We start from the raw sequence: 26,958 nt of genomic DNA, 5'->3' as shown, positions 1-26,958 counted from the left end.
TAGTCTTTGTTCGGGCAGCAATGTCTTTCCACAGTTCAGCAGCCCAAATAGGTTTACCCCTTCTTTGCCAGTTATTTTGATCCCACTGATGTAACCACCCCCATAAGGCATTCGCTACCATCCATGAGTCAGTGTAAAGATAGAGCATTGGCCACCTCTCCCGTTCAGCAACATCTAAGGCCAGTTGGACAGCCTTTACCTCTGCAAATAGGCTTGATTCGCCTTTCCCTTCAGTGGCCTCTGCCACTTGTCGTGTGGGGCTCCACACAGCAGATTTCCATCTGCAATGTTTTCCCACAATACGACACGATACATCTGTGAACAGGGCATATTTCTTTTCATTCTCTGGTAGTTCATTGTATGGTGGGGCTTCTTTAGCACGTGATACTTCTTCTCCTGGTGGTGTTCCAAACTTTTTACCTTCAGGCCAGTCCATGATAACCTCTAGGATTCCTGGACGGCTGAGGTTCCCCATCCGTGCTCGTTGTGTAATCAGTGCAATCCACTTACTCCAAGTGGCATCAGTAGCATGATGGGTGGAGGGAACCTTTCCTTTAAACATCCAGTTCAGCACTGGCAGTCGAGGTGCCAGAAGGAGCTGTGTTTCAGTACCGACTACTTCGGAAGCAGCCCGAACCCCCTCATATGCAGCTAGGATCTCCTTCTCAGTTTGAGTGTAGCGCTCTTCAGACCCTCTGTACGCCTCACTCCAGAATCCCAGGGGTCGGCCTCGTGTCTCTCCTGAGGCTCTTTGCCACAAACTCCAAGTGGGACCGTTCTCTCCAGCAGCAGTGTAGAGGATGTTCTTTATACCCTGTCCCGTCCGTACTGGCCCTAGGGCCACGGCACGGGCTATCTCCAGTTTAATCTGTTCAAAAGCCTGCTGCTGCTCAGGGCCCCATGTAAACTCATTTCTAATTCGCGTCACATAATAAAGGGGGCTTACAATGAGGCTGTAGTTTGGAACATGCATTCTCCAAAAGCCCACTGCACCCAGAAAAGATTGTGTCTCTCTTTTGCTAGTGGGTGGAGACATAGCAGTGATTTTGTCGATCACATCTGTCGGGATGTGGCGACGGTCATCTTGCCACTTTATACCTAGGAACTGAATCTCCTGGGCAGGTCCTTTCACTTTGCTTCGCTTAACAGCAAAACCAGCACTCAGAAGAATTGGATCACTCGCTCTCCTTTTGTAAAGACTTCTTCTGCTGTATCGCCCCACACAATGATGTCATCAATGTACTGCAGGTGCTCAGGAGCACTGCCCTGTTCCAGTACAGTTTGGATCAACCCATGGCAAATGGTCAGGCTGTGTTTCCACCCCTGGGGCAAACGGTTCCAAGTATACTGAATGCCCCTCCAGGTGAAAGCAAACTGTGTCTTACATTCTTTTTCCAAAGGAATGGAAAAGAAGGCATTAGCAATGTCAGTGGTGGCATACCATTTGGCTGCTTTTGACTCCAGTTCATACTGGAGTTCTAACATGTCCGGCACAGCAGCACTCAGTGGGGGTGTGACTTCATTCAGGCCACGGTAGTCCACCGTCAGCCTCCATTCTCCACTGGCTTTACGCACTGGCCATATGGGGCTGTTAAAAGGTGAGTGAGTTTTGCTGATCACTCCCTGGCTCTCTAGCTGACGAATTAACTTATGAATGGGGAGCAAAGAATCCCTGTTGGTGCGGTACTGACGCCTGTGCACCACTTTTGTAGCGATCGGTACCTGTTGCTCTTTGACTCGCAGCAGCCCCACAACAGATGGATCTTCTGAGAGGCCAGGCAAAACAGACAGCTGCTTAATGTTGTCTATATCCACAGCAGCTATTCCAAAGGCCCATCGATACCCCTTAGGATCCTTGAAATGCCCCCTTCTGAGATAATCAATGCCTAGTATACATGGAGCCCCTGGGCCCGTCACAATAGGATGTTTTTGCCAGTCCTTACCAGTGTGGCTTATCTCAGCCTCCAACACAGTCAACTCTTGAAAGCCCCCCGTCACTCCAGAAATATGGATTGATTCTGTCCCTTGGTGACTCGAGGGCACCAGAGTGCACTGTGCACCAGTGTCCACCAGTGCCTTATATTTCAGTGGTTCTGATGTGCCAGGCCATCGAATCCACACAGTCCAATATACTCTATTATCCCTTTCCCCCTCCTGACTGAGGGCAGGGCCCCTCTATTCATTACCTGTGGTAACTGGAGCAACTGCACTGGTGGTTGATCTGCTTTGTAATTCTTTCACCCGGGCTCGTAGTACAGGAGTAGGTTGACCGTGCCACTTCCCCATGTCTTCTCCATGGTCACGTAGGTAATACCATAAGGCAATTCGCGGTGTATTACCCCTTACTTGATCTGGAGAGCGTTTGCTTCTGACAGCTGAGATCTTTGATGGTGCACGTGAGAAGGAAGGTTCAACGTCTTTATTTAGGTGGGCTCGGATCATCTCCTTCATCTCCTTGATCTCCTTCATTAGACTCTTTTGATTATTTTGATCTTCATCAAGCGTTTCTGATACTGCTACAGGTTTGTCACGGTTAATCAGTTGAGACACTTGCTCCGTCATCATTCTTGATATAGCAGCAACGGCAGCATGAATTGGGGACAGCAATTGTTCGTAGTTTTGGAGCGTAACAATTAATTCATAAACTAAGGGCATTCTCTGTTGTTCGTTGAATCTGTCACACGCTGACATTAGTGTAGAGGCATATTTGTCCGGTGCTGTTGTCACGATTTTCTGCCATATCTCAGGCGTTGTCCTGACTTTTTCAGGGTCGCGGTTTTGGTGTGGGTGGTTAGGAACAAAGTCAGGGTCATACAACATTTCCACCACACCTATTTCCCTCAAATACTGGATACCCTTTTCAACTGTATCCCATTTTTTCATTGCAATCTTCAAGCCATTTTTGAAGGGATACTTTTCCTTCACGGCTGTTAACACTCGTTCCCAGAGGGAGGCAGCCTTATCCGAACATCGACTAATTCCTCTATCAATAGCTGGATCTCTGGCAATGGCACCTAGTTGGCGAGCTTCATTACCATCCAGAGACAAGCTATGGGCCCCACTGTCCCAACAGCGAACCAACCAGGAAATAAGACTTTCATTTGGGCGCCGTGTGAACTCCTTTCTTGAACCTTGGATTTCAGTCATCTTTAGAGGCTGGCGAGTAGTAATAGAGACTTCCTCTTCATCACTCTCTTCTGCACGTCTTTTAGTTTCTCCTTTTGCCTTTCGCGATGGTGGTGGTTCTGAGGAGGGGCCCTCGCCTGGATCTTCCTCCTCCTCCTTCTCTTCTTCTCTTTTTCGTTCAAGACGCGAAGACACTCATTTCCATTTCTTGCCCTCCACAGGAGCAACTGGTATTTTTACTGGTGTCTCCTGTGATTGATTAGATTTGACTTGGGGATTTTCCCCTTTGGCTTGAACCTCAGCTCGGAAACTCTCTCTCTCCAGAATGGTATTATATAGGGCACGGTAAGCACAAGCCAAACCCCAAATAAGTTGTACCTCCTTAGATTTATGTAAGCCGCATAGTCCCTGACTCAAATACTGGCATAGTTTCTCAGGATCCCACAGGTGTTCAAGAGTAAAATCCCATGACACTGCAGGTCCCCATGCTTCTAAGACCCTTCCTAAACCTCTCCATATTCCCTGCCAGTCATCATTCTCTAGTTTTGGAGAAGACTCCTTATTACGAATGCGTTGGAGTACATTCAGGAGAATTGATGACACGAACAACAACAACAACATGAGTATTAATTCAAGACTCGTAAAACGTTTGACAAACCGAGAAGAAAACCCAGAGACTGGTCTGAACATTGTGTTGTTTGTAAAATTAGCTATTCCATTTGGGATGTAGCTGTTTGTGAAATTAGCCATTCCTTCTGGGATGTAGATGTCAAAGTTCAAATCATACCACATTGCAAGTAGGTAAAACATAGGTGTCTCCATCAGTGCCCTTAGGTAGTTATATATGAATGGAATTCCACAACACGTAAGTGTGAGATGGATTATTGGCCATTAGGTTGTGAGTAACACCATTGCTTTAAATCCTTTACCCAGCAACCCCAGGATAACGAGTGTGTTCATCACTGGTGCTTGCTAAAAAGGGGTTAATGAATTGAAGCTAACAAGAGGAGGGAAAAAAAAAAGAAAAAAAAGGCACTACCCAGACAAAGTAGTGCTCAAAGTTTACAAATATCCCAGAACACTGGCAGTACGCCTAATCTTTCAAGGTCAGGTTTTCCAGCACAGAAACCTGAACTACTGATAATGCTCCCTAACGAAGCTCTCTAAGAGCAGAGAGAAAAAGAAATTCGTTCAAAAAGCTAAAAAGCAGTGAGCCCCACGTTGGGCGCCAAAAATCTGTCACGGAGTTGACCAGATCAATCTATGTCCGTGACAGGGGCGACAGGCCTCTGCCCTCCCCCCCCCACCCCAGTCCCACAAAAATGGGAAGGAAGGAAGGGAGGAAAAGAGCAGCGGCAACAATCTATGGAGGAAAACTTATTTTACTATAATATTGGAATACAAGATAACACAATATCTACAATTTAATTGAAATTGAGATTAATAAATCAGACAAGATAAGAGAGAGAGAGTTTTTGGGACCGATTCAAACCTGAAAAGCTTGGAACGGCTAGGAAAGCACCCTCCAGCACCCACTGCAAGGCAGCAAGAGAGCGCCCCCCCCACCCGGAAGGGCCAGATCCCGTGACTGCTGTAATGTACAGGGATAGGTACTTGGAATTGGGGCAGTGACACTTCAATGCCCCGTACACTACATGATGTTTTGATGTGGAATACTGAAACCCAAAAACAAAAAACAAAAAAGAAAAACAAAAAACATAGAACCGTAACAGAACTCCAATACGAACTGGAGTCAAAAGCAGCTAAGTGGTATGCCACCACTGACATTGCTAACACCTTTTTCTCCATTCCTTTGGCCAAAGAATCTAGGCCACAGTTTGCTTTCTCATGGAGGGGCATTCAGTATACCTGGAATCCTTTGCCCCAGGCGTGGAAACGTAGTCCAACCATTTGTCATGGGTTGATCCAAGCTGCACTGGAACAGGGAGGTGCTCCTGAGCACTTACAGTACATTGACGACATCATTGTGTGGGGCAACACAGCAAAGGAAGTTTTTGAGAAAGGAGAGAAAATACTCCAGATCATTCTCCGTGCTCGTTTCGCTATTAAGCGAAGCAAAGTGAAAGGACCTGCCCAGGAGATTCAGTTCCTAGGTATAAAGTGGCACGATGGCCGTCGTCACATCCCGACAGATGTGATCGACAAAATCACTTCTATGTCTCCACCCACTAGCAAAAGAGAGACACAATCTTTTCTGGGTGCAGTGGGCTTTTGGAGAATGCATGTTCCAAACTACAGCCTCATTGTAAGCCACTTTATCAGGTGACACGAATGAAGAATGAGTTTACATGGAGTCCAGAGCAGCAGCAGGCTTTTGAGCAGATTACACAAGAGATAGCCTGTGCTGTGGCCCTGGGGCCAGTACGGATGGAACAGGATGTGAAGAACATCCTCTACACTGCTGCTGGAGAGAAAGGCCCCACTTGGAGTTTGTGGCAAAGAGCCTCAGGAGAGACACGAGGTCGACCCCTGGGATTCTGGAGTCGAGCCTACAGGGAGTCAGAAGAGGGCTACTCACCAACTGAAAAGGAGATTTTAGCCGCGTATGAGGGGGTTCGGGCTGCTTCTGAAGTAGTCGGTACTGAAACACAGCTTCTTCTGGCACCTCGACTGCCAGTGCTGAACTGGATGTTCAAGGGTAACGTTCCTTCCACCCATCATGCTACTGATGCCACTTGGAGTAAGTGGATTGCGTTGATTACACAACGAGCACGGATGGGGAACCTCAGCCATCCAGGAATCCTAGAGGTCATCATGGACTGGCCTGAAGGTAAAAAGCTTGGAACACCACCAGCAGAAGAGGTATCTCGTGCTAAAGAAGCCCCACCATACAATGAATCACCAGAGAACGAAAAGAAATATGCCCTGTTCACAGATGGATCATGTCGTATTGTGGGGAAGCATCTCAGATGGAAATCTGCTGTGTGGAGCCCCACACGACAAGTTGCAGAGGCCACCGAAGGGAAAGGAGAATCGAGCCAATTTGCAGAGGTAAAGGCTGTCCAACTGGCCTTAGATGTTGCTGAACGGGAGAGGTGGCCAATGCTTTATCTTTACACTGACTCATGGATGGTAGCAAATGCCTTATGGGGGTGGTTACAGCAGTGGGAGCAAAATAACTGGCAAAGAAAGGGCAAGCCTATTTGGGCTGCTGACCTATGGAAAGACATTGCTACCCGAACAAAAAATATGATTATAAAGGTGCGTCATGTAGATGCTCATGTGCCCCAGAGTAGAGCTATAGAAGATAAGCGAAATAACCATCAGGTAGACCGAGCTGCCAGAATTGAGGTGGCTCAAATAGACCTGGACTGGAATAACAAGGGTGAGTTATTTTTAGCTCTGTGGGCCCATGAGACCTCAGGTCATTAAGGGAGAGATGCAACATACAAATGGGCCAGAGACCGAGGGGTGGACTTAACTATGGATGCCATTATACAAATCATTCATGACTGTGATACATGCGCCACAATTAAACAAGCCAAGAGGATGAAACCTCTCTGGGAGGAAGGGCGATGGCAAAAGTACAAATATGGGGAGGCACGGCAGGTTGATTATATAACCTTGCCACGATCTCGCAATGGTAAGCATTATGTGCTCACCACGGTGGAGGCAACAACCGGGTGGCCTGAAACATATGCAGTACCCCATGCTACCACCCGAAACACCATATTAGGTCTGGAGAGGCAAATCCTGTGGCGACATGGCACCCCGGAAAGAATTGAGTCAGATAATGGGACTCATTTTAAAAATTCACTTGTGGATACTTGGGCCAGAGAACATGGCATCGAGTGGATTTATCATATCCCCTTGTCATGGTTCTATGTTTTTTGTTTTTGTTTTTTTGTTTTTGGGTTTCAGTATTCCACATCAAAACATCATGTAGTGTACGGGGCATTAAAGTGTCACTGCCCAATCCCAGCTACCTATCCCTGTACATTACAGCAGTCACGGGATCTGGCCCTTCCGGGTGGGGGGGGGCGCTCTCTTGCTGCCTGGCAGTGGGTGCTGGAGGGTGCTTTCCTGGCCGTTCCAAGCTTTTCAGGTTTGAATCGGTCCCGGGAACTCTCTCTCTCTCATCTTGTCTGGTTTATTAATCTCAATTCCAACTAAATTGTATATATTGTGTTATTTTGTATTCCGATATTATAGTAAAATAAGTTTTCCTCCATAGATTGTTGCCGCTGCTCTTTTCCTCCCTTCCTTCCTTCCCATTTTTGTGGGACTGGGGTGGGGGGGGGAGGGCAGAGGCCTGTCGCCCCTGTCACGGACATAGATTGATCTGATCAACTCCGTGACAGATTTTTGGCGCCCAACGTGGGGCACGACTGCTTTTTAGTTTTTAGAACGAATCTTTTTTTCTCTCTGCTCTTAGAGAGCTTCGTTAGGGAGCATTATCAGTAGTTCAGGTTTCTGTACTGGAAAACCTGACCTTGAAAGATTAGGCGTACTGCCAGTGTTCTGGGATATTTGTAAACTTTGAGCACTACTTAGTCTGAGTAGTGCCTCTTTTTTTTTTTCCTTTTTTTGTTTTTTTTTCCCTCCTCTTGTTAGCTTCAATTCATTAACCCTTTTTTAGCAAGCACCAGCGATGAACCCACTCGTTATCGTGGGGGTGCTGGGTAAAGGATTTAAAGCAATGGTGTTAGTCACAACCTACTGGCCAATAATCCATCTCATACTTACGTGTTGTGGAATTGCATTCATATATAACTACCTAAGGGCACTGATGGAGACACCTATGTTTTACCTATTTGCAATGTGGTATGATTTGAACTTTGACATCTACATCCCAGAAGGAATGGCTAATTTCACAAACAACTACATCTCAGAAGGAATGGGTAATTTCACATACAACTACATCCCAAATGGAATAGCTAATTTTACAAACAACACGATGTTCAGACCAGTCTCTGGGTTTTCTTCTCGGTTTGTCAAACGTTTTTTGACTCCTGAACTAATACTCATGTTGGTGTGCGTGTGCATGTCATCAATTTTCCTGAATGTATTCCTATGCATTCGTAATAAGGGGAAGGAGTCTCCTCCAAAACTAGAGAATGATGATTGGCAGGGAATATGGAGAGGTTTAGGAAAGGTTTTAGAAGCATGGGGACCCGCAGTGTCATGGGATTTTACTCTTGAACACCTGTGGGATCCCGAGAAATTAAGCCAGTATTTGAGTCAGGGACTATGCGGCTTACATAAATCTAAGGAGGTACAACTTATTTGGGGTTTGGCTTGTGCTTACCGTGCCCTATATAATACCATTCGGGAGAGAGAGAGTTTCCGAGCTGAGGTTCAAGCCAAAGGGGAAAATCCCCAAGTCAAATCTAATCAATCAAAGGAGACACCAGTAACAATACCGGTTGCTCCTGTGGAGGGCAAGAAATGGAAACGAGTGTCTTCGCGTCTTGAACGAAAAAGAGAAGAGGAGGAGGAGGAGGAGGAAGATCCAGGCGAGGGGCCCTCCTCAGAACCACCACCATCGCGAAAGGCAAAAGCGAAAACTAAGAGACATGCAGAAGAGAGTGATGAAGAGGAAGTCTCTATTACTACTCGCCGGCCTCTAAAGATGACTGAAATCCAAGGTTCAAGAAAGGAGTTTACACGGCACCTGAATGAAAGTATTGTTTCCTGGTTGGTTCGCTGTTGGGACAGTGGGGCCCATAGCTTGTCTCTGGATGGTAATGAAGCTCGCCAGCTAGGCGCCATTGCCAGAGACCCAGCTATTGATAGAGGAATTAGTCGATGTTCAGATGAGGCTGCCTCCCTCTGGGAACGAGTGTTAATAGCCGTGAAGGAAAAGTATCCCTTCAAAAATGGCTTGAAGATTGCGATGAAAAAATGGGATACAGTGGAAAAGGGAATCCAGTATTTGAGGGAAATAGGCGTGGTGGAAATGTTGTATGACCCTAACTTTGTTCCTAACCAACCACACCAAAACCGCGACCCTGAAAGAGTGAGGACGACGCCTGAGATATGGCAGAAACTCGTGACAACAGCGCCGGACAAATATGCCGCTACACTAACGTCAGCGTGTGACAGATACCAGGAACAACAGAGAACGCCCTTAGTTTATGAATTAATTCTTACGCTCCAAAACTATCAGCAGTTGCTATCCCCCATTCATGCTGCTGTAGCCGCTATCTCAAAAGTGACGGACCAACTGAATGAAACGCGGCAGCAAATGTCTCAACTGATTAACCGTGACAAACCTGTAACAGTATCAGAGATGCTTGATGAAGATCAGGATAATCAAAAGAGTCTAATGAAGGAGATGAAGGAGATGAAGGAGATGATCCGAGCCCACCTTCCTTCCTTCTCACGTGCACCATCAAAGATCTCAGCTGTTAGAAGCAAACGCTCTCCGGCTCAAGTAAGGAATAATACACCGCGAGTTACCTTATGGTATTACCTACGTGACCATGGAGAAGACATGGGAAAGTGGCACGGTCAACCTACTCCTGTACTACGAGCCCGGGTGAAAGAATTACAAAGCAGATCAACCACCAGTGCAGTTGCTCCAGTTACCACAGGTAATGAATAGGGGGGCCCTGCCCTCAGTCAGGGGGGGGAAAGGGATAATAGAGTATATTGGACTGTGTGGATTCGATGGCCTGGCACATCAGAACCACTGAAATATAAGGCCCTGGTGGACACTGGTGCACAATGCACTCTGATGCCCTCGAGTCACCAAGGGACAGAATCAATCCATATTTCTGGAGTGACCGGGGGCTCTCAAGAATTGACTGTGTTGGAGGCTGAGATAAGCCTCACTGGTAAGGACTGGCAAAACCATCCTATTGTGACGGGCCCAGGGGCTCCATGTATACTAGGTATTGATTATCTGAGAAGGGGGCATTTCAAGGATCCTAAGGGGTATCGGTGGGCCTTTGGAATAGCTGCTGTGGATGCAGACAACATTAAGCAGCTGTCTGTTTTGCCTGGCCTGTCAGAAGATCCGTCTGTTGTGGGGCTGCTGCGAGTAAAAGAGCAACAGGTACCGATTGCTACAAAAACGGTGCACAGGCGGCAGTACCGCACCAACAGGGATTCTTTGCTCCCCATTCATAAGTTAATTCGTCAACTAGAGAGCCAGGGAGTGATCAGCAAAACTCACTCACCTTTTAACAGCCCCATATGGCCAGTGCGTAAAGCCAGTGGAGAATGGAGGCTGACGGTGGACTACCGTGGCCTGAATGAAGTCACACCCCCACTGAGTGCTGCTGTGCCGGACATGTTAGAACTCCAATACGAACTGGAGTCAAAAGCGGCCAAATGGTATGCCACCATTGACATTGCTAATGCCTTCTTTTCCATTCCTTTGGCCAAAGAATGTAAGCCACAATTTGCTTTCACATGGAGGGGCATTCAGTATACCTGGAACCGTTTGCCCCAGGGGTGGAAACACAGCCCGACCATTTGCCATGGGTTGATCCAAACTGTATTGGAACAGGGCAGTGCTCCTGAGCACCTGCAGTACATTGATGACATCATTGTGTGGGGCGATACAGCAGAAGAAGTCTTCACAAAAGGAGAGAGAATGATCCAAATTCTTCTGAGTGCTGGTTTTGCTATTAAGCGAAGCAAAGTGAAAGGACCTGCCCAGGAGATTCAATTCCTAGGTATAAAGTGGCAAGATGGCCGTCGTCACATCCCGACAGACGTGATCAACAAAATCACTGCTATGTCTCCACCCACTAGCAAAAGAGAGACACAATCTTTTCTGGGTGCAGTGGGCTTTTGGAGAATGCATGTTCCAAACTACAGCCTCATTGTAAGCCCCCTTTATTATGTGACGCGAATGAGAAATGAGTTTACATGGGGCCCTGAGCAGCAGCAGGCTTTTGAACAGATTAAACAGGAGATAGCCCGTGCCGTGGCCCTAGGGCCAGTGCGGACGGGACAGGGTATAAAGAACATCCTCTACACTGCTGCTGGAGAGAACGGTCCCACTTGGAGTTTGTGGCAGAGAGCCTCAGGAGAGACACGAGGCCGACCCCTGGGATTCTGGAGTCGGGCATACAGAGGGTCTGAAGAGCACTACACTCCAACTGAGAAGGAGATCTTAGCCGCTTATGAAGGGGTTCGGGCTGCTTCCGAAGTAGTCGGTACTGAAACACAGCTCCTTCTGGCACCTCGACTGCCAGTGCTGAACTGGATGTTTAAAGGAAAGGTTCCCTCCACCCATCATGCTACTGATGCCACCTGGAGCAAGTGGATTGCGTTGATTACACAGCGAGCGCGGATGGGGAACCTCAGCCGTCCAGGAATCCTAGAGATCATCATGGACTGGCCTGAAGGTAAAAAGTTTGGAACACCACCGGGAGAAGAAGTATCACGTGCTAAAGAAGCCCCACCATACAATGAACTACCAGAGAATGAAAAGAAATATGCCCTGTTCACAGATGGATCGTGTCGTATTGTGGGAAAGCATCGCAGATGGAAATCTGCTGTGTGGAGCCCCACACGACAAGTTGCAGAGGCCACTGAAGGGAAAGGCGAATCAAGCCAATTTGCAGAGGTAAAGGCTGTCCAACTGGCCTTAGATGTCGCTGAACGGGAGAGGTGGCCAATGCTCTATCTTTACACTGACTCATGGATGGTAGCAAATGCCTTATGGGGGTGGTTACAGCAGTGGGAGCAAAATAACTGGCAAAGAAGGTGTAAACCTATTTGGGCTGCTGAACTGTGGAAAGACATTGCTGCCCGAATAAAGAATATGATTGTAAAGGTGCGCCATGTAGATGCTCATGTGCCCAAGAGTCGGGCTACTGAAGAACAGCAAAATAACCATCAGGTAGATCGAGCTGCCAGAATTGAGGTGGCTCAAATAGACCTGGACTGGCAGAACAAGGGTGAATTATTTCTGGCTCGGTGGGCCCATGAGACCTCAGGTCATCAAGGGAGAGATGCAACATACAAATGGGCTAGAGACCGAGGGGTGGACTTAACTATGGATGCCATTGCACAGGTTATTCATAACTGTGAAACATGTGCCATCATCAAACAAGCCAAGAGGATGAAACCTCTGTGGGAAGAAGGGCGATGGCAAAAGTACAAATATGGGGAGGCATGGCAGGTTGATTATATCACCTTGCCACGATCTCGCAATGGTAAGCATTATGTGCTTACTATGGTGGAGGCAACCACTGGGTGGCTTGAAACATATGCAGTACCCCATGCTACCGCCCGAAACACCATACTGGGTCTCGAGAAACAAGTCCTGTGGCGACACGGCACTCCAGAAAGGATTGAGTCAGATAATGGGACTCATTTCAAAAATTCTCTTGTAAATACTTGGGCCAAAGATCATGGCATTGAGTGGATTTACCATATTCCCTATCATGCACCAGCCTCTGGTAAAATTGAACGATACAATGGATTGTTAAAAACGATGCTAAAAGCACTGGGTGGCTAAACATTTAAGCACTGGGAGAAGCATTTGGCAGAAGCCACCTGGTTGGTCAATACCAGAGGATCTATCAATCGTGATGGTCCTAACCAATCCAGTTCCCTACATACCATAGAGGGAGATAAAGTCCCTGTTGTACATGTAAAGAACATGTTAGGAAAGGCAGTTTGGGTTCTTCCAGCTTCTGGAAAGGGCAAACCTCTCCGTGGTACAGTTTTTGCCCAGGGACCAGGATCCACTTGGTGGGTAATGCAGAAGAATGGGGATGTCCAATGTGTACCACAAGGAAACTTGATGCCGGGGGAGTGCAGTTACTAATTCTATGTATATGTACATAGCCATGTGTGCATTTTAATCACTTTTTGTTTGTTTGTATATATGTATATATATTTTAAGCATGATGTAACGATGTAGAATAAGGGGTGGAATGTCATGGTTCTATGTTTTTTGTTTTTGTTTTTTTGTTTTTGGGTTTCAGTATTCCACATCAAAACATCATGTAGTGTACGGGGCATTAAAGTGTCACTGCCCAATCCCAGCTACCTATCCCTGTACATTACAGCAGTCACGGGATCTGGCCCTTCCGGGTGGGGGGGGGCGCTCTCTTGCTGCCTGGCAGTGGGTGCTGGAGGGTGCTTTCCTGGCCGTTCCAAGCTTTTCAGGTTTGAATCGGTCCCGGGAACTCTCTCTCTCTCATCTTGTCTGGTTTATTAATCTCAATTCCAACTAAATTGTATATATTGTGTTATTTTGTATTCCGATATTATAGTAAAATAAGTTTTCCTCCATAGATTGTTGCCGCTGCTCTTTTCCTCCCTTCCTTCCTTCCCATTTTTGTGGGACTGGGGTGGGGGGGGGAGGGCAGAGGCCTGTCGCCCCTGTCACGGACATAGATTGATCTGATCAACTCCGTGACACCCCTATCGTGCACCAGCCTCTGGTAAGATCGATCGCTACAACGGGTTGTTAAAAACCATGTTAAAAGCAATGGGTGGTGGAACATCTAAACACTGGGAGAAGCATTTGGCAGAAGCCACCTGGCTGGTTAACACCAGAGGATCAATCAGTCGAGATGGTCCTACCCAATCCAGCTCCCTACATATTGTAGAGGGAGATAAGGTCCCTGTAGTACATGTGAAGAGCATGTTAGGAAAAGCAGTTTGGGTTTATCCCGCTTCTTGGAAGGGCAAACCTCTTCGCGGAACTGTCTTTGCCCAGGGACCTGGGTCCACCTGGTAGGTGATGCAGAAAAACGGGAATGTTCAGTGTGTACCACAAGGGAATTTGATGTTGGGGGAGTGAAGTCTGTAATCCCATGTGTTAAGCATGATGTAGTGATGTAGAATAAGGCGTGGAATGTCATGGTTTTATGATTTTTGGTCATCAGTATTCCACACCATAACATCATGTAATGCACTGGGGGTGGGGTTTGATATCTGCCGAATGTTCGTCCGACGGAGAAGAACTACATTTCCCCAGGAGGCTTTGCGGTCAGCAAGGGGATATAACTCCATGCAAGGTCACCTGATTTCTCTTCTTTGCCTGCTCTTCGCTGTCTGCGCTTCGCCATCTGCACTTCGCCTTCTTTTCTTCAGTCACTCAACTGGACTGCACTTCTCACCTCAGCATTGTGGTGAGGTCTATACATTTCAAACAGGCTCTCTCTCTCTCTCATTGTATTTTACTAATACTATATTTAGTAAAAACATTTGTTCCACCTCAGATTAGTGCTGTTGTTTTCAAGTATTTTGGGGTCCCCTGCTTCCCCCTTTCCCAGAGGCGCGGATCCGCAGATCCCTCTGCCCTGCTGGTCACGGAACTGGGCTGGACCTGCCCGTAAACCGTTGACACCTTAAAACCAAATTCTATAAAATACTAACGGGCACAACAGTGTGTCCATCTGGGTATGCACCCATCTGTCAGCTTGCTCTCTTCCCTTCATTCATTAGATTCATATCCTTTCTAGAGTACCTTATAGGTTCTGACTAAGGTTCAGATATTTCAAGTTTACCGTCTGGACTTAAAGCCAGTTCTCCAATTTCTTTTTTTTCAGCTGCCTGTTTTGCCACCTGATCCACCATCATATTTCCAGTTTCCTGTACAGTGTCACTCTTCGGATGTTCTTTACAATGTATAACAGCCATGATGTTCTTTGGTAGATTTACATCATGCTGAATTTGTTTTCCTTGTGTGTAAGCAATCCTTGCTCTTTCCAGATGGTACCACGAGTGGGTACCACCCCAAAAGCATATTCAGCATCCATCCATATATTTAAGGTTCTTGTCAAGGCAATTATTTCAGCCTTCTGAGTGGAAGTCCCCCCCGGTAATGGTTTTGCTTCAGTTACCTAGTCAGTAGCAGTTACTGCATGTCCTGCCTTACGGTTTCCTTGTCTTCACAAAACTGCTTCCGTCGATGAATCCAGGACTCCTCAGCATTGTCCAAGGGTTCCTCCTGTAGGTCTGACCAGCTGGCACAGACAGTCTCCATGCAGTCGCACATTGCTGGCTTGGAGGCAGCTCTGCATTGGCGTTCTGGGTGTTCAGCAAATTGCTTCCTTCTTTTTGATCAGTTGTGCTTTCTGTTGAGAAACTTGATAGCCATTTCAATCAAGAAATTCAGCAAGCTCACAGTCCATTGTACACAGTCCTTTGTTACTGTAGCATCCATGTACTGCAGTAAAGTTCCACTGTGAGATGGTGAACCCAAATCTCAGGCTCACGAGTTGACCAGTTCTCAAAAATCACTGGGCTGTTCTCACAACCCTGGGTAACACTGTGCAGGTTAACTGAATTATTATTATTATTACTTTTAATTATTATTTTTTTTCTTCTCTCCATATTTGAGTTTTCCTATTCAAAGGCAAATGATTTTAGACTTTCTTTGGCAAAACCAGGCTGAAAAAGGTGTACTTCAAGTCCAGAATGGTAAACCCCACCTACTTATTCCTTAACTTGGTTAATAAAGATATACACCATGAGTTGTATATATTCAACTTTTCTATTAATTGCCCTCAAACCTTGTACCAAACTATAGCTCTTGCCATCCAAGTTTTCGTTTGCGAGATTGGGTGTTGTATTTGGATTTCTATCCAATTAGTAATCCAAAATCCAAAAAGCTGTTTTTATTTCCTTTATCCTCCTACAATCTTGTATCCTCAAAGGGCATTGCTTTACCCTGGTTGGGCTGGCTCCCATCTTTAACTTAACTTTCATTGGGCTGCATTTTTGATTCTGCCAGGCATCCCTGATGCCTGCAATCCTGTGTATACCCAACTTAGGATTTATGTAACTTCTGGGAGTACAACATTGCTTTTCCCAGTTTGTGTTAAAGTCAGACTTAAAATTTTCAGTCCACTGGTCTTGCTTGACAAGTAGCTCCAATTGTCTCTACTGAATTTAATCTCTACATTCAACTGTTCTAACATGTCATGCCCCAATAATGGTTTTGGAGAACCTGGCATGTACAAGAATTTATATATTCCTACTTGTTCTCCTAGCCTGTATTTAATTGGTCCAAAAAAAAAAGCAAACTTCTCTTGCCAGTAGCTGCTACAACTATTACAAAAATCATCTACGGGTAATAGTTCTTGATGTAGCACAGAGTAAGAGGCACCCAGAGGTACCAGAAAATAAACCTCTTTACCCTGCTTCCCCTGCTGCTTTCGGTCCTGGCGGGTTGGAACTCTCCCTGAGTCCTTCCAGGCTCCCCTTACCTCTTCTTCTAGGTAAGGGACATCCCTGTTAACTTTGCTCAACTTTGCCTTCCTCAGCTTGTTTTTCCCAAACCCTTTTCACTTTCCAAACTTTCATAATCACAGCCATTACTAACATTATATTTCAGTTTCACCCCCTCATCTCCCCAGGCTTCCAGAGCTCACACTGGGATATTGGGTTTCCCCAGCTCTCTGCAGATGACGGCTATTCTCACTTCCAATGTCCGTCCCATCCCCATTCACAAGCACTGCACCCTTCACATTACAATGGGAGGCTCCAGCCCCCAGCTCTTTCTCCCACTCCAAGTTGTTCTTACAAGCTGCAGTGGGGGGGTGTGTGCGGGGATGTGTTCTCCTGCCAGCCCAACTCTAATATCCCAAACTCACTGTTTTCCTTAACCTTTTTGCCATTTTTTTTGTTTGTTTGTTTTTCCACAATTCCACTATTTGTACCCTCAACTGCAATTCCACATACCATTAACAATTGCAATTCCGCATACCATTAAAAACTGCATTTCCACATAATTTCCACAAACCATTAAAATTGCATTTCCACTTAATTTCCACATACCATTAACAATTGCATCTCCACATACTGTTAACAACTGCATTTCCTCATACCATTAAAAATTGCATTTCCACATACCATTAGCAACTGCATTTCCACATACCATTAAGACAGTTTCTCCCAGTGCCTTCAAAATCCACAAATCAAACAACACAATTCCTCAACTTCCACAAACACCCAGCACTTGGTCTCATGATTAGGATACTCAATTATACAACTGGTCCCATTACTCCATTTACGTTGCTGGTTTCTTATTCAATATTCCCCCTGGCTCACCAACAATGTTTCTCCAGTGAGCCAAAATACAACCCAGGGGATCTTCTCGTATCACTTTAGACACCCCTTGTTCCATAACAGACTCGTACACAACATAACACAACACCTTCAGGACATGAACATTTAACAATCACAAAGACAGTGACAATAATCAGTACAATTTATCCTCAGGATCCTTCCTCTCTCTGTGCCTTCCTCCAGAGCTCAACCTTCCCTCTGTATTCATTTTCCACACTTGCATAGCTGCCAACCTCCTTCTCCAATTAACAACATATCAATGATAAACATAATTTCCATCCATGAGTACAAATTAGGCCCTAGAAATTGATCTAATTGTTCTGCTACACTTATAGGATCCTCAGTTAAGGAATTCTTCTTGCAACTCCTAACTTCTCTTCTAGTAAAAACAGCAGGCATTACCATACCCTATTTCCCTTTTACCTAAGACTGCCTTAAGAGGACAAAGTGAAGTATTAGTAAGGTTAGTATTAGAGAAAGGAAAACTATCCAGGTCCCATTCGCATTACACCAATTCCCTCAGTAATTGAGAGCGCATCCTCTCTCCAGGACCCTGCACAGATCAGCAGCACCCACTATCCTCCTCTGGAGAGGTCACTGCTGCTTTAGAAATTGCACTGCTTTAGAAATTGAAAAATGGGAGGGAAGTTATCTAAGGGATCCCATTTATGATCTTTCTGCTTCTCTTTCCTATTTCCTTTGAACTTGGACTCCTCGTGAGGCACATTTCTTTACTTCTTGCACTCATTAAGCAACCTCAGCCAATTCTTTTTCAGAAAAGAAGTCTTACTGTTTGCATATAAATATAAAGTCTGATAGGCCCAATTTTCTTCAGACTCCTATTTTGGTCAAAATAATGATTTTCCCTGTAGTGGCTCTCTACTGTATACAGTATTTAAACATCTTTTCCCTGTTCTTTTCCTAGTTTTGGGATTATTTTCCAATTTTGAAACACTTCTCCCAAGGGGCTGGCTATCTCTAGGCACCATTCCGGGGACCTTTTTCCCCTGCTCTCAGGAACTCCTATTACCCATCCCTCCAGAATGCTACTGTGAACTCCCCAGCTCACAGGTTACCACACCCTGATTCTCGGATTTTGGGCCCAATCCCTCAGGAGTACTAGACTCCTATCTCGGATTAATAGGGGTGTACTGCTGGCACTTCGTCAAGTGCACAGGGTACCGCACACCAACAGTTCCCTCCTGAGACTGTTCCTTTCACCAACACAGCCGCTTCGTCCGTCCCTGGCTGTGCCCCTTGCAGGACAGCGGAACCGCAGGCCGGGACTCAGCACTCGCTTCGCACTGACAGCGCGTCTCAGTCACACAGACTCAAGAGTCTCAACCAACCCCCAAGGAAAGAGTTAAATCCCCTTACCTTGGTCCGTGCACGAAGTTACCGGGTCGCAATGGCCAACACCCACACCCGTGCCTACCTGCCCCTTGGCTTTCACAGAGCCCGTCCTTTATGTAACAGTCTCGGTTTCTTATCGGCCGTACCAAGTAATCACCTCACCACCCAGACAGGACCGCTGAAATCAGCGGGGTGCACCTATCCTGTGCAGGGCAGTAGGGAAACTCCCAAAGAGGCGATAATAATCCCGGACGAGCCCCCAAATTGTTGGAAATATCCAAGTAATTTTGTCAGGACGGTATCTCTGATAAAAGCAGAATTTATTCACGATTGCAATGGCGGGCGTCCCGCAAGCAGGAGCGCGCCTATGCACACATCATGACAGCCTTTATACCCTGTTTTCTCCCCGTTGCCTTCCCCCTCCCCTGTTTCCCCAATGGCTGGGTACTCCAGGTTCACAATCTTATCAGAAGGTTTATATTTGCTATTTACTTGTTAATTTATTTGTTATCTGGTGCCAGTCAGTAGTCATCCTGTTGTTTCCAAGATGTCTCGGTGCTCTCCTTGTCCTATTGATATGGTGATTTTCTTTAAAGTCATCATCGTTAAACAAAGAGCACTGGGGGATGATGTCAGGCCTTCCCAATGTTTCTTCAGGCGCTTCCTCGGGCATGCCGTGACTAGTTCTCTGGTTTGCTCTCGTGCAGGATATTCTTGCAGTGTGTATGACAAAATATACATATATACACCTATATACAGAGTGTGTTCCTGGGAAGGTTCGTCTATACGATAGTGATGTAAACTTATCAGAGATCTTCCCCAAATTAAGTAGAGGGACTCCCAAAAATAACTATGATAGCGGAGATCATAAAATAAAAATAATATTATACAATTCTAATGCAGAAACATTTGATTCCCACATCACCGACTTCCTTAGCTCCTTCACTGCCTCATAAGGCAGGGATTCCTGCCGGGGGGCTGATTTGCACGATACATCACGGGAAAGGCTTGCAACGAATTAGCATCACCCCGCAATATTGCTTCTTTTCCGCAATTGCTCTAAAGCACTGTATTACACTGTAGAAGCAACAAAATTTTTCCTTCCCGTCCCTTTTAAATTATCATCAGGAGGGTAAAAGTCCAGTTTGTCCTCCGGATCAAAAAGATCCTCTGGTTCCGGTCTATCCTTGTCTTTGACCAAATTACATGCGGGCGGAAGAAGTGGAGCGGGGAGCGGCGGGGGAGGGACGGAGAGCGGAGGCGGCGCAGTGGGCGACAGGGGGGAAGCGGAGGGCAGCCGCGGGACAGGGACACTCCGGAGCGGACTGCGGGCGCCTCGCAGCAGCGGCGGTGGTGATCTCCGGGGACCACGATTTCTCTTCTCCCACGCCGGGGGTGGGGTTGGAGTCACGGATCGGGTCCGTGCAGGAGCTGCTTCCCGGGCCGAGGGACAGCGACGGGAGAGGGCAATGGGGAACAGTCGGAAGAATTTGCCCTTCCTTGTCGGATTTGTTTGAGCGCTTCCGATATTTGGCCCCAAACAGGTAAAAGTTTAGCAGCAGTTTTGTATTTAGTGGTAGAAGCCTCCCAGAGTTTTGTGCCAATTTTGTCCCAAAGCTCCCCGTGAAAAGGAAACCCAGTTTTCGGAAACTCAGGGACATTTTTGCTTATCCTTTCCTTTTAAGAAAAGTAGCTAATGCTGAGCAGATACAGGTCAATTCTGAAGCTTTAAAATTATCTGTAATCCTTTGATATTTACTTGTTGCTCCTTCATTAGTGAACTCCCCATAGTTCCCGACTGCTCACCTTCTGTCCTGCAGAACAGTGCAGGCACGTGCTGAACAATCTCCGTAGTTCAATCGGGCGGCGCTGCCGGACTGGGCTTGCTCAGCCTCGGCGTAATTTGCCCTACATGGTGGGCACCATTTGCAGCGTCTGATGCACGGACTCATATGTGAACGATTCACATCATTTGTTACATCCCTTATATACATTCACAAGTTTTCTCTTGTAACTTTCCTACTTGCCTTTACATGTCAACAAAACGTTCCACAAACACTCGTTAACTGTGCATGCAGGCGCCTATCCAATCAGGGTCATGAGTCATTCGTAGCCATGCACTCCCACAGGCGCCTATCCAATCAGGGTCATGAGTCATTCGTAGCCATGCACTCCCTCCAATCAGGGTCATCATCACGCAGCCATCAGGCAGCTTACTTGACTTTGTTTTTCTCTTCTGGAGGTGTCCTTGGTTCTCAGCCTTGCTTGCTCATGCTGTTTATCTTGCTCCACAGCTTCTGCTCTGAATAGTCTTTCTTGTATTCCCACAAGGGATGGTGACTCAACCACTTCCCTGGGGAGCCTATTCCAAGTGCTTAACAACCCTTTCTTTAAAGAAGTTTTTTGCGTGGTCATATTTTACAAATCCTGATTAGTGGGATGAAAGAGAGTTAATCATTCTATAATACAGGGTCATCCCTTTGCCTGGGATTCCTTTCCAGGTTTTGTCTTTGCAAATCAAGAAAAAACTAGTTGATAGGTTGATAGCATCATAACCAAGCGTTACTAATACATTAAAAGAGCTATTCCCGTAGATTACAGCACTGGTAACATTAAATCCTGTTTAATTCACATTCAATCTACTACTAAAATAAAAGAACACTACAAACTAGGTAGCGCCTAATAACTCTAATTCTTGAGAATATACTGATAACACAGGAAAATCACCCACTATATCATACCACTACTACTGCTACTTATTTGCAATATAACAAGTTACAAAGCAATACCAATAAATAAGAAGCACACAATTCCAGTCATTATAAAGGCTGGATGCTATTTTCTGCCTTGAGATGAGGCTGAACGTATCGTGCTGGAATCCACGCAGGGCCAGTCCATAATATTTCTTGTGGTGTGTCTCCCGTATTCCCGTTTTTGTTTATTAAGAATAGATTTCAATGTTAGATGAGTAGGCACAATGATAGCTTGTCTAGTGGGAGAATGAGGAATGCCTGTAATATGTCTAACCCCCCATTCTTGGAAGAAAGTTAGTGTAACCTTAGAAATATATGCAGGTCCATTATTGTTTTCAACCAAGTCACACAGGCTGCAGAGACGCAACAGCAGGCAACATGGACAGGGCGGAGGGCAGGGGCTGCGCAGTGAGCGTCGCAGGTGGAGCAGAGGAGCAGCCAACAGTTTACGGCCCAGTTCCATGACTAGCTGTCACGGATTTGACCAGAACAATCTATGTCCGTGACAGGGGCGACAGGCCTCTGCCCTCCCCCCCCCCACCCCAGTCCCACAAAAATGGGAAGGAAGGAAGGGAGGAAAAGAACAGCGACAACAATCTATGGAGGAAAACTTATTTTACTATAATATTGGAATACAAGATAACACAATAGATACAATTTAATTGCAATTGAGATTAATAAATCAGACAAGATGAGAGAGAGAGAGTTCCCGGGACCGATTCAAACCTGAAAAGCTTGGAACGGCTAGGAAAGCACCCTCCAGCACCCACTGCAAGGCAGCAAGAGAGCGCCCCCCCCACCCGGAAGGGCCAGATCCCGTGACTTCTGTAATGTACAGGGATAGGTACTTGGAATTGGGGCAGTGACACTTTAATGCCCCGTACACTACATGATGTTTTGATGTGGAATACTGAAACCCAAAAACAAAGAAAAAAAAAACAAAAACAAAAAAACATAGAACCATGACATTCCACCCCTTATTCTACATCGTTACATCATGCTTAAAATATATATACATATATACAAACAAACAAAAAATGATTAAAATGCACACATGGCTATATACATATACATAGAATTAGTAACTGCACTCCCCCGGCATCAAGTTTCCTTGTGGTACACACTGGACATCCCCATTCTTCTGCATTACCCACCAAGTGGATCCTGGTCCCTGGGCAAAAACTGTACCACGGAGAGGTTTGCCCTTTCCAGAAGCTGGAAGAACCCAAACTGCCTTTCCTAACATGTTCTTTACATGTACAACAGGGACTTTATCTCCCTCTACGGTATGTAGGGAACTGGATTGATTAGGACCATCACGATTAATAGATCCTCTGGTATTGACTAACCAGGTGGCTTCTGCCAAATGCTTCTCCCAGTGCTTAAATGTTCCGCCACCCAGTGCTTTTAGCATCGTTTTTAACAATCCATTGTATCGTTCAATTTTACCAGAGGCTGGTGCATGATAGGGAATATGGTAAATCCACTCAATGCCATGATCTTTGCCCCAAGTTTTTACAAGAGAATTTTTGAAATGAGTCCCATTATCTGACTCAATCCTTTCTGGGGTGCCATGTCGCCACAGGACTTGTTTCTCGAGACCCAGTATGGTGTTTCGGGCGGTAGCATGGGGTACTGCATATGTTTCAAGCCACCCAGTGGTTGCCTCCACCATAGTAAGCACATAATGCTTACCATTGCAAGATCGTGGCAAGGTGATATAATCAACCTGCCATGCCTCCCCATATTTGTACTTTTGCCATCGCCCTTCCTCCCAGAGAGGTTTCATCCTCTTGGCTTGTTTGATGATGGCACATGTTTCACAGTTATGAATAACCTGTGCAATGGCATCCATAGTTAAGTCCACCCCTCGGTCTCTAGCCCATTTGTATGTTGCATCTCTCCCTTGATGACCTGAGATCTCATGGGCCCACCGAGCCAGAAATAATTCACCCTTGTTCTGCCAGTCCAGGTCTATTTGAGCTACCTCAATTCTGGCAGCTCGGTCTACCTGATGGTTATTTTGCTGTTCTTCAGTAGCTCGACTCTTGGGCACATGAGCATCTACATGGCGCACCTTTACAACTATAGTCTTTGTTCGGGCAGCAATGTCTTTCCACAGTTCAGCAGCCCAAATAGGTTTACCACTTCTTTGCCAGTTATTTTGCTCCCACTGCTGTAACCACCCCCATAAGGCATTTGCTACCATCCATGAGTCAGTGTAAAGATAGAGCATTGGCCACCTCTCCCGTTCAGCGACATCTAAGGCCAGTTGGACAGCCTTTACCTCTGCAAATTGGCTTGATTCGGCTTTCCCTTCAGTGGCCTCTGCAACTTGTCGTGTGGGGCTCCACACAGCAGATTTCCATCTGCGATGCTTTCCCACAATACGACACGATCCATCTGTGAACAGGGCATATTTCTTTTCATTCTCTGGTAGTTCATTGTATGGTGGGGCTTGTTTAGCACGTGATACTTCTTCTCCTGGTGGTGTTCCAAACTTTTTACCTTCAGGCCAGTCCATGATGACTTCTAGGATTCCTGGATGGCTGAGGTTCCCCATCCGTGCTCTTTGTGTAATCAGTGCAATCCACTTACTCCAAGTGGCATCAGTAGCATGATGGGTGGAGGGAACCTTTCCTTTAAACATCCAGTTCAGCACTGGCAGTCGAGGTGCCAGAAGGAGCTGTGTTTCAGTACCGACTACTTCGGAAGCAGCCCGAACCCCCTCATATGCAGCTAAGATCTCCTTCTCAGTTGGAGTGTAGTGCTCTTCAGACCCTCTGTATGCCCGACTCCAGAATCCCAGGGGTCGGCCTCGTGTCTCTCCTGAGGCTCTTTGCCACAAACTCCAAGTGGGACCGTTCTCTCCAGCAGCAGTGTAGAGGATGTTCTTTATACCCTGTCCCGTCCGTACTGGTCCTAGGGCCACGGCACGGGCTATCTCCTGTTTAATCTGTTCAAAAGCCTGCTGCTGCTCAGGGCCCCATGTAAACTCATTTCTCATTCGCGCCACATAATAAAGGGGGCTTACAATGAGGCTGTAGTTTGGAACATGCATTCTCCAAAAGCCCACTGCACCCAGAAAAGATTGTGTCTCTCTTTTGCTAGTGGGTGGAGACATGGCAGTGATTTTGTCGATCACATCTGTCGGAATGTGACGACGGCCATCTTGCCACTTTATACCTAGGAACTGAATCTCCTGGGCAGGTCCTTTCACTTTGCTTCGCTTAATAGCAAAACCAGCACTCAGAAGAATTTGGATCATCCTCTCTCCTTTTGTGAAGACTTCTTGTGCTGTATCGCCCCACACAATGATGTCATCAATGTACTGCAGGTGCTCAGGAGCGCTGCCCTGTTCCAATACAGTTTGAATCAACCCATGGCAAATGGTCGGGCTGTGTTTCCACCCCTGGGGCAAACGGTTCCAGGTATACTGAAAGCCCCTCCATGTGAAAGCAAACTGTGGCTTACATTCTTTGGCCAAAGGGATGGAAAAGAAGGCATTAGCAATGTCAATGGTGGCATACCACTTGGCCGCTTTTGATTCCAGTTCATACTGGAGTTCTAACATGTCCGGCACAGCAGCACTCAGTGGGGGTGTGACTTCATTCAGGCCACGGTAGTCCACCGTCAGCCTCCATTCTCCACTGGCTTTACGCACTGGCCATATGGGGCTGTTAAAAGGCGAGTGAGTTTTGCTGATCACTCCCTGGCTCTCTAGTTGACGAATTAACTTATGAATGGGGAGCAAAGAATCCCTGTTGGTGCGGTACTGACGCCTGTGCACCACTTTTGTAGCAATTGGTACCTGTTGCTCTTTTACTCGCAGCAGCCCCACAACAGATGGATCTTCTGAGAGGCCAGGCAAAACAGACAGCTGCTTAATGTTGTCTGTGTCCACAGCAGCTATTCCAAAGACCCATCGAAACCCCTTAGGATCCTTGAAATGCCCCCTTCTGAGATAATCAATACCTAGTATACATGGAGCCCCTGGGCCCGTCACAATAGGATGTTTTTGCCAGTCCTTACCAGTGAGGCTTATCTCGGCCTCCAACACAGTCAATTCTTGAGAGCCCCCGGTCACTCCAGAAATATGGATTGATTCTGTCCCTTGGTGACTCGAGGGCATCAGAGTGCACTGTGCACCAGTGTCCACCAGGGCCTTATATTTCAGTGGTTCTGATGTGCCAGGCCATCGAATCCACACAGTCCAATATACTCTATTATCCCTTTCCCCCCCCGACTGAGGGCAGGGCCCCTCTATTCATTACCTGTGGTAACTGGAGCAACTGCACTGGTGGTAGATCTGCCTTGTAATTCTTTCACCCGGGCTCATAGTACAGGAGTAGGTTGACCGTGCCACTTCCCCATGTCTTCTCCATGGTCACGTAGGTAATACCATAAGGTAATTCGCGGTGTATTATTCCTTACTTGAGCCGGAGAGCGTCTGCCTCTAACAGCTGAGATTTTTGATCGTGCACGTAAGAAGGAAGATTCATCGTCTTTAGTTAGGAGGGCTCACCAAAATTTCATCATCTCCTTCACCTCCTTCGCTAGACTTATTTGATTATCCTGATCTTCATCCAGCGTCTCTGATACTGTTACAGGTTTGTCACGGTTAATCATTTGAGACAATTGCTCCGTCATTTTTGATATTGCAGCAACGGCAGAATGAATTGAGGACAGCAATTGTTCGTAGTTTTGGAGCGTAACAATTAATTCATAAATTAAGGGTGTTCTCTGTTGTTCGTTGAATCTGTCACATGCTGACGTTAGTGTAGCAGCATATTTGTCCGGTGCTGTTGTCACGATTTTCTACCATATCTCAGGCGTTGTCCTGACTTTTTCAGGGTCGCGGTTTTGGTGTGGGTGGTTAGGAACAAAGTCAGGGTCATACAACATTTCCACCACGCCTATTTCCCTCAAATACTTGATACCCTTTTCAACTGTATCCCATTTTTTCATTGCAATCTTCAAGCCATTTTTGAAGGGATACTTTTCCTTCACGGCTGTTAACACTCGTTCCCAGAGGGAGGCAGCCTCATCCGAACATCGACTAATTCCTCTATCAATAGCTGGATCTCTGGCAATGGCACCTAGTTGGCGAGCTTCATTACCATCCAGAGACAAGCTATGGGCCCCACTGTCCCAACAGCGAACCAACCAGGAAACAATACTTTCATTCAGGCGCCGTGTAAACTCCTTTCTTGAACCTTGGATTTCAGTCATCTTTAGAGGCCGACGAGTAGTAATAGAGACTTCCTCTTCATCACTCTCTTCTGCATGTCTCTTAGTTTTCATTTTTGCCTTTCGCGATGGTGGTGGTTCTGAGGAGGGCCCCTCGCCTGGATCTTCCTCCTCCTCCTCCTCTTCTTCTCTTTTTCGTTCAAGACACGAAGACACTCGTTTCCATTTCTTGCCCTCCACAGGAGCAACCGGTATTGTTACTGGTGTCTCCTGTGATTGATTAGATTTGACTTGGGGATTTTCCCCTTTGGCTTGAACCTCAGCTCGGAAACTCTCTCTCTCCAGAATGGTATTATATAGGGCACGGTAAGCACAAGCCAAACCCCAAATAAGTTGTACCTCCTTAGATTTATGTAAGCTGCATAGTCCCTGACTCAAATACTGGCTTGGTTTCTCAGGATCCCACAGGTGTTCAAGAGTAAAATCCCATGACACTGCGGGTCCCCATGCTTCTAAGACCCTT

The 26,958-nt window shown here is 46.4% G+C and overlaps 2 protein-coding genes across 2 annotated transcripts in view; one reads left to right on the top strand and one right to left on the bottom strand.

The window, feature by feature from the left end:
• LOC125686417 (uncharacterized) overlaps positions 1-13,393 on the top strand; it is a 191,417-nt gene extending 178,024 nt beyond the window's left edge. The window contains exon 6 of the mRNA XM_048930384.1: positions 11,451-13,393. Within this exon, the coding sequence (XP_048786341.1) occupies positions 11,451-12,568 (1,118 nt within the window). The 3' untranslated portion in view covers positions 12,569-13,393. The remainder of the gene's footprint in view (positions 1-11,450) is intronic.
• The window catches only part of LOC125686433 (uncharacterized), a 247,675-nt gene that overhangs the window by 37,146 nt on the left and 183,571 nt on the right, over positions 1-26,958 (bottom strand). The gene's annotated exons all lie outside the window — the stretch shown is intronic.

Source organism: Lagopus muta, chromosome W, assembly GCF_023343835.1.
Source record: "Lagopus muta isolate bLagMut1 chromosome W, bLagMut1 primary, whole genome shotgun sequence".
Classification (NCBI taxonomy): domain Eukaryota; kingdom Metazoa; phylum Chordata; class Aves; order Galliformes; family Phasianidae; genus Lagopus; species Lagopus muta.
This window is presented reverse-complemented; position numbering and strand designations above follow the sequence as displayed.